At 38.6% G+C, this 15,779-nt stretch overlaps 1 protein-coding gene across 4 annotated transcripts; it reads left to right on the top strand.

Moving 5' to 3' along the window:
• The first annotated feature begins 66 nt into the window (after positions 1-66).
• Positions 67-14,157, top strand: parvg (parvin, gamma). 4 transcript variants are annotated; one of them, XM_012922614.5, is made up of 13 exons: positions 67-3,231; positions 5,048-5,148; positions 6,071-6,135; positions 6,721-6,823; positions 6,985-7,128; positions 8,267-8,382; positions 8,486-8,541; positions 8,631-8,662; positions 8,766-8,827; positions 9,596-9,664; positions 9,786-9,887; positions 10,756-10,828; positions 12,799-14,157. In XM_012922614.5, exons 2-13 carry the CDS (start codon positions 5,082-5,084, stop codon positions 12,870-12,872), a joined length of 963 nt encoding a protein of 320 aa, XP_012778068.1. In that variant the 5' UTR covers positions 67-3,231; positions 5,048-5,081; the 3' UTR covers positions 12,873-14,157. The 4 variants fall into 4 exon arrangements, with proteins under 4 accessions (XP_012778068.1, XP_076742117.1, XP_023009316.1 ...); XM_076886002.1 differs by having other exon boundaries at positions 67-3,233; positions 5,053-5,148; XM_023153548.3 differs by lacking the exon at positions 67-3,231 and adding an exon at positions 3,240-3,397.
• Positions 14,158-15,779: the final 1,622 nt, after the last annotated feature.

Raw genomic sequence — 15,779 nt, 5'->3', positions numbered from 1 at the left:
TTTTGTTTTGAATATTTGCAGTCTGTAGATGATAAAACTTTACAATTAAATAGCTCAAATTGTTAGAATCCAACTGGACCTTTCTTTGTGTGTCTGCCTGGTACTCCAGCTTCCTCCCACACTCCAAAGACATGCATGGGGTTATCTTAATTGGTGATTCTAAATTGGGCATAGGTGTGAATGTGAGTGTGAACAGTTGTCTGTCTTTATGTGTTAGCCCTGGAACAGATTGGCAACCCATCCAGGGTTGTTGGAGAGGCTCCTGCCCCTTGCAACTCTGAATTGAATATGGAATTAAGAAAATGGATTAATGAACAAATACATTTAAAAGCCACAAAAGGATGGCAGGAGGTGAAAGCAGCTATCTTGGTGTCAGCAGCTGGTTTGTGGCCTGTCGTTTTAAAGCCTTGAGTTTGGTGTTCCAGCTGTTGCCATCTTGGCACCAGATGTGATGAGGGAGCCATGGATGTGCCTGAGAGCCAGGAGACACTGAAACCTTATCAGTTACAAGTAAGTGAGACCCTAACAAAGTTTTAACTAAGTACTGAATAATTTTGCCTTTGCTTTTGGATGATGTGTGTACTGTGTTATGCTGCTTCCAGTGTTTAAGTAATTTGAAAACCTATTAAACCTTTTAAAATTCTAAGAATTCAGTAAGAAGATCTTTGCAACTCTTCTTTATGCATGCAGTCAATTAGCTTAGCTTAGCTTCACTCAGACTGAAACAAGGAAACAGTTGAGAGAAGCATGTTGAATATCCTGAGGCAAGATGCTGAATCCCAAGTTGCCCCCAACCAATTCACTGGAATGAGAGAGTGTTAAGTTAAAGGTTCTTTGCTTCACATAGAAAAAACCTTGTCTTAATGTGTGTGTGTCTGTCTGTCTGTCAATGAGCCTCTTAGTAAGAGACTGCTTCGAGTGCTCAAATAGAATAGAAAAGCACCATATAAGTATAAGTCCATTTACTAGTATTTGTTTAACAAAGCTAGGCCTAAATCCAGAAACAGTGTGTGAAAAAGTAAGAACTAATCTTATGTCATTTTGGAGGAATTTTATCCCACTCTTCTACTTCTGCAAACTCTAAAATGCTGCTTCAGTTCATTGAGGTTTGCAGGCATTGCAGTTCTTTTAAGGTTTGATTTTTTTTTCTTTTTTCAGCCATTCTGTTGTAGATTTGCTGCTCTTTTTGGTATCATTGTCCTGTTGCATCAACCACTTTAGGTCAAGCTTTGACTATCAGACAGATGGCCTTACCATTTGACTCTAGAATACTACCCTCTACCACTGTGCTTAATAGTTGGTATGAAGTCTTTATACTGATATGCTTTTATTTCATCTCCACTTTGGTCTTATCTGTCCAAAAGACATTGTACCAGATGGCTTGTGGTTTGTTTGAATGCAACTTTGCAAAGCTCTAGCATTTTATTTCTCTTTTGCAATTTCCCCGAGCCCTGTAGATTGGTAAGTGCTGTGAATGTTTTCTACTTGTGAAGATTTTTTCTTATTATACAATGATTGACTACAAATTGTTTGGAAATTGGCAAGAGTTGCTTCTTTACAATCACTGCTGATGTCTTTCCCCCTGTGGCATTGTAATAACACATACCTGAATACTCCAAATCTACAAACTGCCAAAACCTCTTCTTTTGTGCTCACAGTTTTTGCATTGATCGGCAGCACCTGGCTGCCTACCTACCTTCTTAATTGCTTTTGAAACAGTAAGGGTGTACTTTTTCACACACTGCTTTTGTGTTTTGGCTTGTTTTTTTGCTACATAAATAACGATAAGGTAAGGTGTGTCATGTTGCTGTTAATCCAAGGCTGTAATTAAACAATTTTAAGACCTGATTTAGAACAAATTATTAACAAAAAGTCCTGATACATAAAATCTTAAAGTTGAAGAATGGTTTACTTTCTTTTTACCTCTTTTTACTGTACATTATTAATATGTTCCATGTTATTCCTATACTATACTCTTTAATAGCATGTTTTCTCTGAACTATGCATAGTACGCATATTTTAAATCATATTTAAAAGTTCATGCTGTTGCTTCCTGCCTTGACTGCAGTGTGTTCTTGCCGTCCCAGGAGAGTCAGAGTCAGAGTATCTTTATATTGACCAGCCTTTCAGACAGCTCTCCAAGGAGACCCGGACCTATTACTACTCTCCTGAAGCAGAGCTGGCCCTGTGGTGCCACCTCAAGACCTGCTAAGATGTACAGTGCACGACTGCTCATGCATTTTCGAGCCGGTCTGAATTATTGAGAGAATGGATGAGTCAATTCAGACAGAGTTAACACTGGCTGGTTCACCAGTGTGTGTCTGAATTTTTTTTCTTTTTCTGTTTAATCTAGGCTATCAGAAAAATAAATGTGTGGAATCAAGCAGAATGGGAATTTTATTTTATCTCTTGCTTGTGAGATTGGTTAAATTTGCTTTGGCTTTCTGAGCGAGATTGGCTTTTGAACAGACAGTTCCTTCAATTTGGGTTTAGCTAAAGGAATTATAGGTTTATTTTAGGCCTTTATTTTCTTGTCTCTTTCCTTTGTTGCTATGGTAACCTTCCACATCCCCTAAATTGCCCCTCGTCTGACTGATGAGTGGTCCTTTTTCTTTTCTTCAACAAGGCCAGTGCACAGACAGAGGTCGTTGTTTTGTTGTCTATCTTTGCTTTTCTTTTTCTTTTCCTTTTAATGTGTTTGTGTAACCGAGAAGGCCAGATGACGGCAAATTGATCCGGGTGGTCACAGATGGAGATGTGTGAGTCGAGCCTGAGTGGTTCAGGCCTCTGAGTGTCACGCTTCTCACGGCCCTCCTGAAGTGTAGTTTTCAAAACAATACACTTATACCCAAGAGTCTTCCCTGTTCTTGTTCGCTCAATGACTACTTATTATTAAAGTCTTATCCAGGGTTCGTGTCACAGAGCATAAACGCTCCTATCAGAAAACGCTCGGCGTCGAAGCCAATATCAAAAAGAGGAAGTGCTATCTTCTTCTCTGCCACATCCTCTCATGCGCTTATCTTCCTTTTCAACCCTGTGACATGTTATTTTCTTTCAAGCCAACAGTTTTCAAATTGAGTACAGCCAGACCTTTGCATTGATAGAAATAACAAGAGTCTATTCAGATTGAGTACAGCCCTCCACTTCTGATATATCGCTGTTTTGACACTTTGTGGAGTTGACATCAGCTAAGGAACTCAATTCTGCCGAGTCGCTCCCAGAGTGCTGAAGGTAAGCTTATTCAAAAAGACTTTTTGTTTATGACCTTGTTTGAAAGTTACTGTCAACCTCAGGAAAAGGAAGCCACACACAATCTAAACACCCAGAGAAAGAGAAGTTGCTCACCGAGGCGTTTCTGTTCCACAGATCCAGGAAACAACCGTTTGACAAGCTCCAGGTCACGTCTGTTTTGTCAGAGTGTGTTGCTTTATGTGTTTGCTGTGCTTTGTCTCAGGCCATATGATTCAAAATGTTCACAGAAACAAGACCAGCCCCTGTAACTCTGCAGGGACCTGAAGTTCTTGATCTAATGAGTTTGCCGTTGAGAAAAAAAAGAAAAGGGAAAAAAAGAAGTGAGGAAGTTAAGTGGCTTCCTGTTTTGGTATAACGTGTTTTTGGAACAGATCGATTCCAAACCCAATCAGTTTCCGTTTCTCTGTGTTTTTAGAAACGTGTAACACCTTCAGTCAGAGTAATATACCTGCATTAGAAGTTCTGTGTGGCTGAGCTGAGCACAAGGCTGTTTTTGTCTTTGTACTTTAAAAGCAACAATTCTGAGATACAAGATTTCCTCTCAAAGGTAAGCTGTCTGCCATCACAGCCGGCATTTTTCACTGCTGGTCAGTCCTCAAAACCAGCTGAAAACTGAGCAGTATGGCTCCGGACTTACTGAGGCACCACTGAGAGTATTTTCTGCCAAACATATTCATAGAGAAAGTGTTTCTTCATTCTTCTGTGCTTTACAACCCACTTTCCCCCCTGAGAAAGTTGGAACAAATTGTGTACAAATTGTGTATTGTGATGAAAGCAGAATTCAGTGATTTGCACATCCTTTAAACCTTGCCTTTGGGGTGCAAAGACAAATAGTAAAACTGCGAAGTGTTTAAAAAAAGAGATGCACATTTTGAATTTGAAGCCAGCAACATGCTTTGGAAGAGGTTATATTAGGGCTATGTTTCCTGCTGGGTGTCTTTTAATAACAGTCCAAGCATGTGGTAAGTCTTAAGACCAACTGATTGAAAGTAAAATGTTTTTCTGTTCTTGCTTGAAATAGAATTATTATCTTCCTCTTTGTATTTTACATCAAAGTAGGAAATTGAACGGTCCCAATATTTTCAATAGTTGACTATTCTGACTAGAGGAAGGTGATTTTACCATCTGGACTATTTTAATAAGGAGTCATGCTGTTGTGCAGAGTGTGGTTTGACTTTGTTTAGCCAAAATAAGCAGGGTCTTCTTGAAAAGGACATCTGGACAACAATGCAAACAATGAAACTCTGTACCTTTTAGCATTAATAAACCCTTCTCAAAGTTTGCAAGTTTGCTGTTTGCTGTTTATATGAACGGTTCATGTTCCCTTTAATCCAGATGTTGTATTCATGTCTAAAAAAATGTACAGTTTTAATTAGTAGACCACAAGACATCACCTCTGTTCAAATGAATCCAAACTCATTTATTTTGCATGGAAATCTTTTCAAAATTTGGTTTGTAGATGGAACAATGGAGCTTACACTGTTTTTGTAGATGTTCTTCTGGGCCCATGCAGAAAAATGTCTGGTTTGCCTCTTGTTTGCGCGCCCCCCCCCCCCCCCCCCCCCCAACAAAATCAGCTGGTGTCAAGAAGTTCTACCTCACCAATACTTAACAAATATCTAAAAACAATAGTTTCTAATGTAAATCATCCTCTGAGCTGGAAGAAGAGAAGAGGGGTACACCGCTATTCGATCTTTAAAACTTTGAGAACCCTGCTTGATCTTGTATTGATATCATACACTGTGTATTAGAAATTCCTGTAGTTTGTTGTAATTTTATGTAAATGTGTTGACAGGTCAGCAGAGGTGAAGATATCACTTTGCAGAGGAATGATGGAGGAGAACATCTTTAATTATCAGAAAGAAGAAGAGCCTGTGGAACTTGAGTCTTTTCAGGGTATGTTTGCATTTACTCAAAAGGTCAATCTTAGTCATCAGTGATTCATGTGGCACATGTAAAAGATCATCCCAGTGACCTCATATTGAAAATCGTGTCTGCCTCGTGCATTTCTATTAGACTTTCGCCAATATTATATAATGAGGATAATGAATATAGACGTGTCCAGTCTATCTGTAATCATTTAAACCTGCAGGACATGACCTTCGGATCATTTGGGGGCACTGATGTTGTGAACTTGAAAGGTGACAGTTGCTCATTTACACATTTAGCAGACATGGAGGAAATGAGTTTAGGTCCTGTATTCTCTTTCATGTGAAATCTGGTGTGCTCTGGTCTCTGCCACCTCCTGGGGTGAATATCTGGTTTTTAATTTGCTGAATCCTCCACTATGTTCCCCGGCTAGTATCAAAGTTTTTGTGTACCGAATGATGGGTTTATAAGACACCGACTTCATCGAGAAAGCAGTTCTGTTGGGAGCTGAAATTGGCCACAATTCAAAAGCATTGCATAAAGATGCAAGACGCTCCATACAGCAGAGTTGGAGTGGGCTTGTCTTTCTAAGTAAAGCAATAGATTTCGAATAATTCTTTGATCCATACTCCACATAAAATTATGATTCTCGCAGCTTAATTATATTGCCAAGTTAGAAGTTCTGCCGAGATAGATTAGACTAACCGAAACAGCTTTGCGGGCTCTGCTGATTTCTATGTTGCTCGGGAGGGCTGGATGTATGAAGGGAATGCATTTGAAAATGGCCAACCTCAAAGTATATGTGAATAAGCAGCAAACATAGTGGTACTGCCAAAACATGTAAAACCTATCACTGAAATATTCAAAGCAGAAATTCTAAAGAGAGCTATCAGATGCACTTTGGGTGACGTAAGAGACTAGCGCAGTTTTGTTTTCATGTCCATTACAGGGGAGAAGAGGAAACTCATACAACCAACATCTTTAAAAGACCCCAAACTTGAAAAGCTGAAGGAGGTAAGAAATGAATCCCTGCCTTGCACATGTCGGATTCGCTTTCTTCTATTTCACATTTACTGTAACATCAAACGCCCGTCCTGGACAGCCGCAGATCTGAGATTACCTTTGTGTCTTTAGTGGGCTGCATACAGGAATAAGGTGTGAGGATGGGTGAAATTTTAATGAGCATAATTATAAGAGAAGATGGGAGACAGATGTCACGGCGAGGAGCCAGCAGACTCTGCTGGATCAGAATTTTAAACATGTTGTTGTAAAGAGGGCAGCGCTAATGTTTCACACAAATGGAAAAATTGAAATAATTCTGATGTCTTATATGTAAACTTGAGAGGAAAACAAGTGAAATATAAGCTTTCTTTTAGATGAGCACTTGTATCTTGCATTATTATTATTATTATTATTATTATTATTATTATTATTATTATTATTATTATTATCTGTTTCGGGATCCAAAAGCACAATCTTTAAAAACAGGGTCTCTTGCTGTTTTTTTTCTTCATCTGCAACACTGATAAAGGAAAAATGTATGCAAGAAGATGAAAGCGGATAATTTCTCTGACCGTGTGATGAATTATATCTCGGTAGGCACTGGTTGATTGGATCAATAAGACTTTGAAACCCGAGCACATCGTTGTTCAGAGTCTGGAGGAGGATGTGTATGATGGACTGGTACTTCATCACCTGCTGTGTGAGATAATGAATATTTGATATTTCATTTATCATACTTACTTGCGTTTGATAGTGATTTGACTGAGAGGATGAAAAACAAACAGATATTATGTTAAAAAGCTGGAGGTTGTTGTCAGTCAGACCCTATAATGATACTCGGTTGTTTCTTGATTTCTTCAGCCAGGTTGGCCGACGTGCATTTGAATGTGGAAGAGATAGTGCTGACCAGCACAGCTCAGATCCGCAAGCTGGAAATAATCATGGAGGAGCTGGGCAAGAGACTGGGCACGCAGGACAGCAGTCAGATCAAATGGAACGTCAAACGTGAGTCATGCTGCCGACTGGGCTTCGCAAACAAACAAGTCAACAAATGTTCTCTTCTGGCAACCCTCTCATTTCAACAGGATTTGGTGCTATCACAAGGGTACCATGTAAGCTTACACCAACTGCGCAGGATTTTGGTGGAGATAAAATTTCCTGACATTATAGGGTTTCATTTTAATCACACGTCAGTGCTGGTTGCTTGGTTATGCAGAGAAATAACTTATAGACTGCTGAACACTTTACCTAAAATGTTCTTTCTTGGGCTGACACAACATAACCTGGCAGGGCAGCTGTCAGATTCTTGACTACAATTATTTCACTTTCTTTCATTGCCTTCCTTTGCGTTTTGTTCAGGGTGAATCCAAATAGAAGACAGGGAAACGTATCAAAAAAGACTAATCTGTGCGAATGCTAATTAAAAGTTAACATGATTTGGTGATAATCATGTTTGCTGCTGTTCTGTAGTACAACCCCAATTCAAACAAAGTTAGTGTACAGTGTAAAATGTAAATAAAAATCAAATCCAATGATTTGATGAACTGAGAAAATGTTAAGAAAAAATAAGGTCATTTTGACTTTGATGGCAGCAGCTGAGCTAACAGTTTTCATAAAAGAGTAAATTGTCTCATGTTAAACATTCTGAATTTTGATTGATTGAATTGATTTAGTCTGAATAAAATCTCAGTTTATGGGATTTGCTTGTTGCTTTTATTAAAAAAACAAAAACCTAAAAATAGGGCTGTACATGCATCACCATTTAAATTCTTTTAATGTTAGGCAACAGGAGTAATAATAAGGATAATATATTACCAAGAAGGTCAATATAATATGGTAATATTGTCTAACAGGGTCATCATGGAGTTGTTCTTAATGGGAGTGCTCCGATCATTAGCTGTGGAGAAAGTTTTACTTACAGAGTGAAGACATAAATAGATAAAAATAAATGCTATTGTTTAGATTTGCTGAAAACTGGATTGATATTGAAAATAGCTGCTGGTGAGTACTAATGGTAAGTAGGTTATGGGGCCAAGTGTCAGTTTCTTATTTATCAAAGACACTCGTGCCCTGCTTGAGAGTTTGATCACATCGGCCGATTTTTCTTTTGTGTGTGTCTGGTCCTCTGCTGTTTACCTGTCAGTCATCCACAACAAGGACCTTCTGGCCACCCTTCATCTGCTTGTTGCCATGGTGAGATGTTTCCAGCCTGAATTGGATTTGCCCTCTGATGTGAAGATTGAAGTTGTAGTCGTAGAAGTAAGTTGTTCTTGTCAAACTTTGGCACTTTTTCTTTTGCTCCAGGATGGTTTCAGACACACTTTGTGTAATTGTTGCTCATTGTGGTGTGCTGTACACCCAGGTCAGCAAAAGTGGAATCAAATCAGATGTGCAAGTGGAAATCTTAACAGAGGGAAGGTGAGGTGCTTACTGCCTCGTGTGATCCTGTAAATGTGAAGAAAAACTCACCTCATATATATATATATAAATCCTTTTTGCCTTTTCAGCAGCGACACAGACTCCCTCAGCAATACGGAAAGTGAGTGAGAGTGGTCAGAGGTTGAGCTGATGTGACATCTTGAATGTCATCCAAAAAGCATTACAGCCTACTAACACATTTTTTTGGCTGTCTGGTCACCCAGGGGAAGATCCCATCGAGCAACTGCTGAAGCTTGAGGCTCACAAGGTCAACACAGTGAAAAAGGTATAACAAGGACACCAGAAAAAGTAAAGAAGTGCCGAGATTTTTTAAAGGTGTTGACTTTCTCATCTCTAGAGAGAGAGGAACTCCAGTGGTGTTAACACAAATGATAAATGTCACGCTGTGTGTTTGTTGCCTGATCTGAACCTTCAATACATGGCAGATGAACAGAGCTGGCTGGTGAAGGACGGGACTCTTAATCCAATGTGCTTGTAAGGCTTTTTGGCCTTTTTGCAAAAGATGATTTTCAAATACTGTTGAGCATGATCTTTTTCTTTCTTTCTTTCTTTAAAAAAAAAAAAATCAAATAATTTTCACAGACTGCATGTAAAAAAATGGAAGTAGCCACCATGACAACACTCATGGGTTAGTGAAATCCTGTTTTGAAGACTCAATTTTAGGATTTTGGAGCCAGAAGTTCCAATATTTGACTAAGATAACTAAATGCCTGAACACAAGAGTTGTGAGAACACTTGAAATACAGGACAACAAAGTCTGAAATGAGCTATAGGCTGACACAAAGCAGCTCACAGAGAGAAAGAGACAAAAAAATCTCATATTTTAAAAGTGCAGTCGTTTTTTGCTGGCTGACTAATACTTTCCTTGATTTCGAGTGAGCTACACGAGGTGCAGAATGAACAAGTTTAGATGTCTTACTTTAAGAGTCTGATATATTAACCATTCCAACTAATGCTTTGGGTTTTGATGAAGATACCCTAAATTGTCAAGTTGCATTTCAAACTGCACAGTTTTATAATTTCTCTGTTGTAGGCCCTGGTACACTTTGTCAACCAGCATATATCATCTCTGGGTCTGCAGGTGATAGATATGGACAAACAGGTATACACCAACAGCTGGAAACCTTCTACTGCTTACAGGCTTTCTTTTGATAAAAATAGACTCAGTGATTACTTCCCTTATCACTTTCAATGTTCCAATGCTCTGTGGGTTTGCTGTCCAGTTTGCTGATGGTGTGATTCTGCTGCTGCTGATCGGACAGTTGGAGGGTTTTTTCATCCCGCTCTTTGACTTCAACCTGACCCCTGTCAGTGACTCTGAGATGGTAAAGTATAGATTCACATATATGGATTCATGCCACATTCAAAGCTTTATTTTCTCAAAATATAACTCAAAATTCTGTTCAAACGTATTTTATTTTTGGTGCAGTGTACGCATTCACACAAATTCCTTTATTCAGTTCACAAGTGTTAGGAATGAAGTACACTTTTTCATCTGATCATCTATCAATCTAATTCCCGGCCGATCACTTGGATACAGTACTAAAACATGACCCAGAACAGTGCCCATTAAAAGATATGATATGATCAAATGAATATTATACAGTCCCCATAATAAAAGTTGTTGTTGTTGTTGTTAAAAACATAAATGTCAGGTTATTTGGTGATTCTGAATTAGCTGTAGTTGGTGTGAATGATTGTCTGTTTCTCTGTGCTGGTCCTGTGATGGACCACTAACATTTCCAGGGTTGTATAATACTCCAGGGCATACTGTGTGTTTGCCAGATGTTAGCTGGGACAGGCTCCAGCCCTCCCATGCCCCTAGTTGGGAAAGCATTTAAGAAAATAGATGTATGATTTTAAAAGTAATTAGTACCTATAGCTATTACTATGCGATAAAAGCACCAGAGTACAAAAGGCTTGTAGTATATTATCATAGTGGAATAAAATATACAAGTATTATAAAATGGAAATCTTCAAATTTAAAGTTAAAGCACTTCATAATTGTAAGTTCAGCACTAAAGTACAGTTTATTCAATAAATATCTCTACTGTTGTTACAGAGTCAACTTTTTTACCAAAAGTGGGGTAGAATATAGCTTTTGTTGTATGTGATATAGTCTTACAATAAGTGTGGTTCATTGCAGAATTATCTCATTTGAAATTTTTTTGTTGTTTTTTCAAAAAATTCTAGCTTCATAATGTCACCTTGGCCTTGGACCTCTTGAAGGATACAGGCTTTCAGCTCTCCAATGTTGACCCACAAGGTGAGACAAATCCACTTTGTTCACACATAACACACTCAGAACTTGTTCATGACTGTTTTACTGAGATTGAAATGCCAGGCACAGATGATGAAGAAGAAAAAAGGCCTGCAGATAAAATGATCGTTACCATGAAAAAATGAAATCCTACAGCGCTCCAAGACACCAATGTCAAACTAATTCAGTGATGATGCCCTTTATCAGGAGAATTTATCTGGATGACGGAAAAAATGCTAAAATGTGTTTGTATGTCATGCAAGGAAGGGGATTGCTGAATTAATGTGCTCTACACCGTGGAGTGAGAGTTTGAGAGTGTTTTGGAGAGGGAGATGGAATAGCGTGCTGAATATGAATGAGCGCCGCTCGTGCCATGATGAGTATCACTATAGATGATTAGACACAGAGATTGATCCTTACTGTTACTGTTACTAGGCTATATCAATGTGTGGGTGTTTATCTGAATGGATTTGTGTTATCTGTCTTACTGAAGACTGCTGCTAATATTTCACATGGAAAAGAGACAGTTGAAGTGGTTTGGGTATCCGAAGGGCCAACTAATCAAGGTGGTTCAGGCATATCCTATCAGGAGAAGGCCTCAGAGCGAAGCTAGGGCAAACCGAAGACATTACATCTCTTAGGTAGCATGGGAACACCTTGGTGTCCCCTCATCTGGATGAGTTGGAGGAGGAGGTTGGGGGAGACGGGAGCTCTGGGCTTCTCTGCTTAAACTGCAACCCAGACCCAGATAAGCAGCAGAAAATGGATGGATTAATGGCAGCTTTAGTGAATTTTACAGTGTGTAATCAACTGTATTCAATATTTACAAACATAATTTTTGTCAATATTAGATGAAGAACCAGATCAAGGTTTTGTATGTTTAGGTTAGTTTTTTATTATAACAAAATATCATGTTTGTGTGTTTGGGGGCTGTTTTTAATGGTGTAGGCTTGCTGTTGTAAGCCCCATCCACATAAAAAGAATTTGCCAAACGCCAATTGCACTTACAGCCAATCACTTTTTGCTTGTGACGTTGTTGTAGGTAGCCCTCATGGATGTTATGTTATTTAGCATGCAAGATGCCGACTTTCTTTGACATATACTCATGATCTCTAATGGCCACATGTACACATGAAAAGGTTCAAATTCTAGGAAGTCATAAAGCTACAGCATTCGTTTTTGTTTATTTTCAAGTTTAAAGCATACATCTGTGGTGGGTTCATGCGGTATGACTACATCGTATGCCACCAGCAACGCTCATGTGTGTGTTTGGGTAATTTCCTTCGGTCACATAGACTACATCATTCCATAAGGCGGAGAGTGAAATCAAGCAGGTGACCGGGTGAGTTACTGACTCCTCTAAGTGTGGGAATCAATCAGTGGCAAGCAGATTCACTCCACTTCCCTGCAGATGCGCTATTGACAGGAGGAACTTCCCTCTAAACTTGAATCTTCCTCTCTTTAGATCGCTAAAGCTGTCCCACCATATTGCCTCCCAGCCACAGAGCCTGTAATTGTAAAATAAATCCTCGACACGATAACTGTTAATGTAAGGACTAGCACAATTAATCTGTGCCAGGAGCGAGTGGGTAATTTAATTCATTTTTGGTGTCTTTTTAATTAACGGCATAATTGCAGCCACTGAATGAGGAATCCCAGCTCTCAGGGCCTAAAATGAGAGCATGCTGCGTGAATTAATTAGGTTAGCCAATGGTGAAGTCGATCTTTCTGTCACATTCATTCAGTCAGAGCATCTCACAACAGAGAGCAATTTTGTAGGGATCTTATCTCACCAAGGACATATTGATTAAGTTTCCATCTAATGTTTTTTTTGTCCTCCTGATCTATGACCTCTTAGGATGGATTGTGAGAGTAGCTATTAGCTAATGCTGGTAAAAAGTGTCCGCATATTCTTACCGCCTCAGTGGCTTAAGGATGCTGCATGTGGATTATGTCTCCTCTGAATATTGTGACAGATATTGTCTCTCTGGACACCACTGCAACCTTGAAAGTCCTCTACGCTCTTTTCAACAAGCACAAAGGGAAATGAGAGAGGACATCGTGTGAAGAGGAGCGGCGCAGCGGGAAATACAGAAACGACCAAGTAGTGCGTTTAGCCAATTACTAAAAGGTGATTCTGCAGTTTTGAGAAGTTTGGCCGACGCTGTTTCCAGGCTGAATTAAAGGATTAAAGTTATGTTCTGTAAAGTGAAGTGAAATGATGGTTGGAGGATCTTTAGTTTGTGTATTATGATGTAGACTATGTGGCTTAAATATGTGGATCGCGACAGCCGAAAGAGGGTTTGAATAAAAATCATTCAGAATTATGCTTGAATGACTCAAAGTCGAAAGCTCCACAATCATTATAATTTTACTTGTTGCAAGTTAAATAACTTGTTGAAGCAGGATTACAGCCTTACAAATGTATTTTTAATGTCACTGTGTCTTTAAGAAAAATATGTATGTGAACATTTTTATCTCCATAAAGCTTAAAGAGCGCTACCAAAAACTGGAGGATTAGAGCTTCAGATGCAAGTACTAATACAGCAAATTGCTTAAGCAAATGAAAATGAGAAATATTACGATGTTGATGTTTATGCCTAAGCTGATGCAAGTCATTTGATGCAAACAAAATGTCAGTGACTGTCTTTTTAAAATAAGATCCAAAATTGTAACGGTACCAATAAAAGTCAAACAAGCCATCGACAGTCAAACAGGCTTTTAATAAACCTCAGGTTCTCTTTTCCTGTGCCAACGTGTAAAAAATACGTATAAAAGTGTGCCAACTCAATATGTCTTGACTGCACTATTGATTTCTTTACAACTTGTTTCATCATCTGTGTGTGTTTTTTGGTTGTTTTTAACTCTCATGTTTTAGAAAATATAAGCTATAAACATATTGTTGGTTACAATGTATTTATAGCCTTCACTGTTATATATTGCGTGCTGTAGCTGAAGCTGTAAGACCCAGTTTATGATAATGTATAATAATTACCATTTCAACAAAGGAAGCTAAACCTCACACTTCTGTGATTGCGTATGAGCACAGCACATTTAAATATAGCACCGTTAAATCTGTCACCTGTTTACATCATACTGACAGTACAAGGATCAATAAATATTCATTGACAGCATAAATCTACTGCATAGAAGTTTTGTTTTGGCTCACTGGTCACATTTGGTGTACTCTTGCCTAGCCCTTGTTTACCTCTTCTCTTCTTTTTTCAGTACATTTCCGCTTCAGACTAACAGTGTTGGAAAATGAGACTTTTCATTCTTTGTACACCACACCCCTGGCTTTGGCTGTCATTTCTCAATAAACAATGTGGATTTCTCTCTGCTTCTTTATGTGCTGCTCCTGACAGTCTGTGACCTCTTCCCCCCCCCCCCCCCCCCCCCCCCCCCCCCCCCCATCCTTTTATCCACTGAATTGTTCACAATTCAATGTCGTGCAAATGTGAAGAGGATGCAGCATGCAGTGACAGATAAAAGACGTGGTTATTACAAAAACGCATTTTTGTAAATTATGCGTCGAATTAGAGCGAGCTGGAACTGCGAAAATGCACTCAATGATCTCCTATTTACAAAGAAGTATCATTTTTAATTTCAGTTAAATCAAATATATTCAAACCATTGGTGTTTTTCTCATAGAGAAGTTTGTATCTAACTGGTTCTATGTTTAAATAACACCTGCCGTTTCGTTACGAGTTGTGGTTTTAGTTTGTCTAACGTGTCTGTAGTATACATAGTAGTATACGTGTCTTTGTTTGTGTTTTGAGGTTAAAGTATGAAATAGCTGTGACACTGAGCAGTAACAACAATCACGTTCACACAGCTCATTCTCTCTGATGTACTTGCAGATCTCGTTGTTGACATTTGGGATGCCAGTTTGTTTTCAACATAGTGATGGAAAATACTCCTAATTCACGTTTTATTTCCACTGACATTTCGAAAAGCTCGCATAAAATTTGCTTGGCAGTCACATGCAAATATACGAGCTGCTGTATAGCTACAGGCACCGGAGGCAGTGATAGAAAGAGACACTGAGGAGTGAGTCGTTGTTGTTCATCATTTATAGTGGACAGTTTATGTATTGTATATCTATGAATCCAAATTGCTTATCTTTTATAAATCAGTACAAACAGCCTCCTAATTCTGAGTCACTGTAAATTGAATTTGTTTGTTAAAAAACAGACTGCGTATTCATTTACGAGAGGAATAAACTTAGGGTTCATTCAATTTGTATTGTTTTTTTCTAAGTTTGTTCATTTTAATGATTCCCAAGGCAAATTTATACAAACTGGGAAAGCTTTGCAAATATCTAAGTCCTGACTTGTCCACTATTGTCGACTCACATATCGTAGATATCTGCATCCTGCTGTGAAGTGGCATTCAATATGACTTACAGCAAAGATAAAAGAAACTCTTCGTCCTTGATGCTTCATTACTGTCTGCTTGGCAATTTTAACCTGCAACACTTTCACATCATCCTCTGGGTGTAATTTGTAACAAATTAGTATCTGGACTTTTATTAAAATATATGTTCAAGTTCACTAAATGTTGGAATCTAAATAAATGGAGGAATCTGAAGCTCAGGGATTTTTTAATCAAGCGTAGTTATAGTAAGTTGGAGCATTGCATCAGTAAAAACTACAAAACCAACACGTCTGTTATTGTTTTGATAAATGGCTCCAACCTTGAATCGAATTTCCTGACTGAAAGGTGGTGAATGGACTGTTTTTGCTTATGTAAATGTTCCCAATATGAGGCTTTAAATGATGTACAATGAACCATGGAAATATACACAAACTAAGAGCTTATTGCTTAGTGATTTAATCAGTATAAAGTATAGAGTGTATCCTAAGTAGCAATATAACAGATATGGCTCAGATATCATTGTCAGCATGCTCTCCTTATGTGAAGATAGACCCCCTGGTTTATTCTGATATTATAAGTA

This window comes from Maylandia zebra, linkage group LG7 (assembly GCF_041146795.1).
Source record: "Maylandia zebra isolate NMK-2024a linkage group LG7, Mzebra_GT3a, whole genome shotgun sequence".
Lineage (NCBI taxonomy): Eukaryota > Metazoa > Chordata > Actinopteri > Cichliformes > Cichlidae > Maylandia > Maylandia zebra.
Note: the sequence above shows the minus strand (reverse complement) of the source record. Positions and strands in the feature narration are given on the sequence as shown.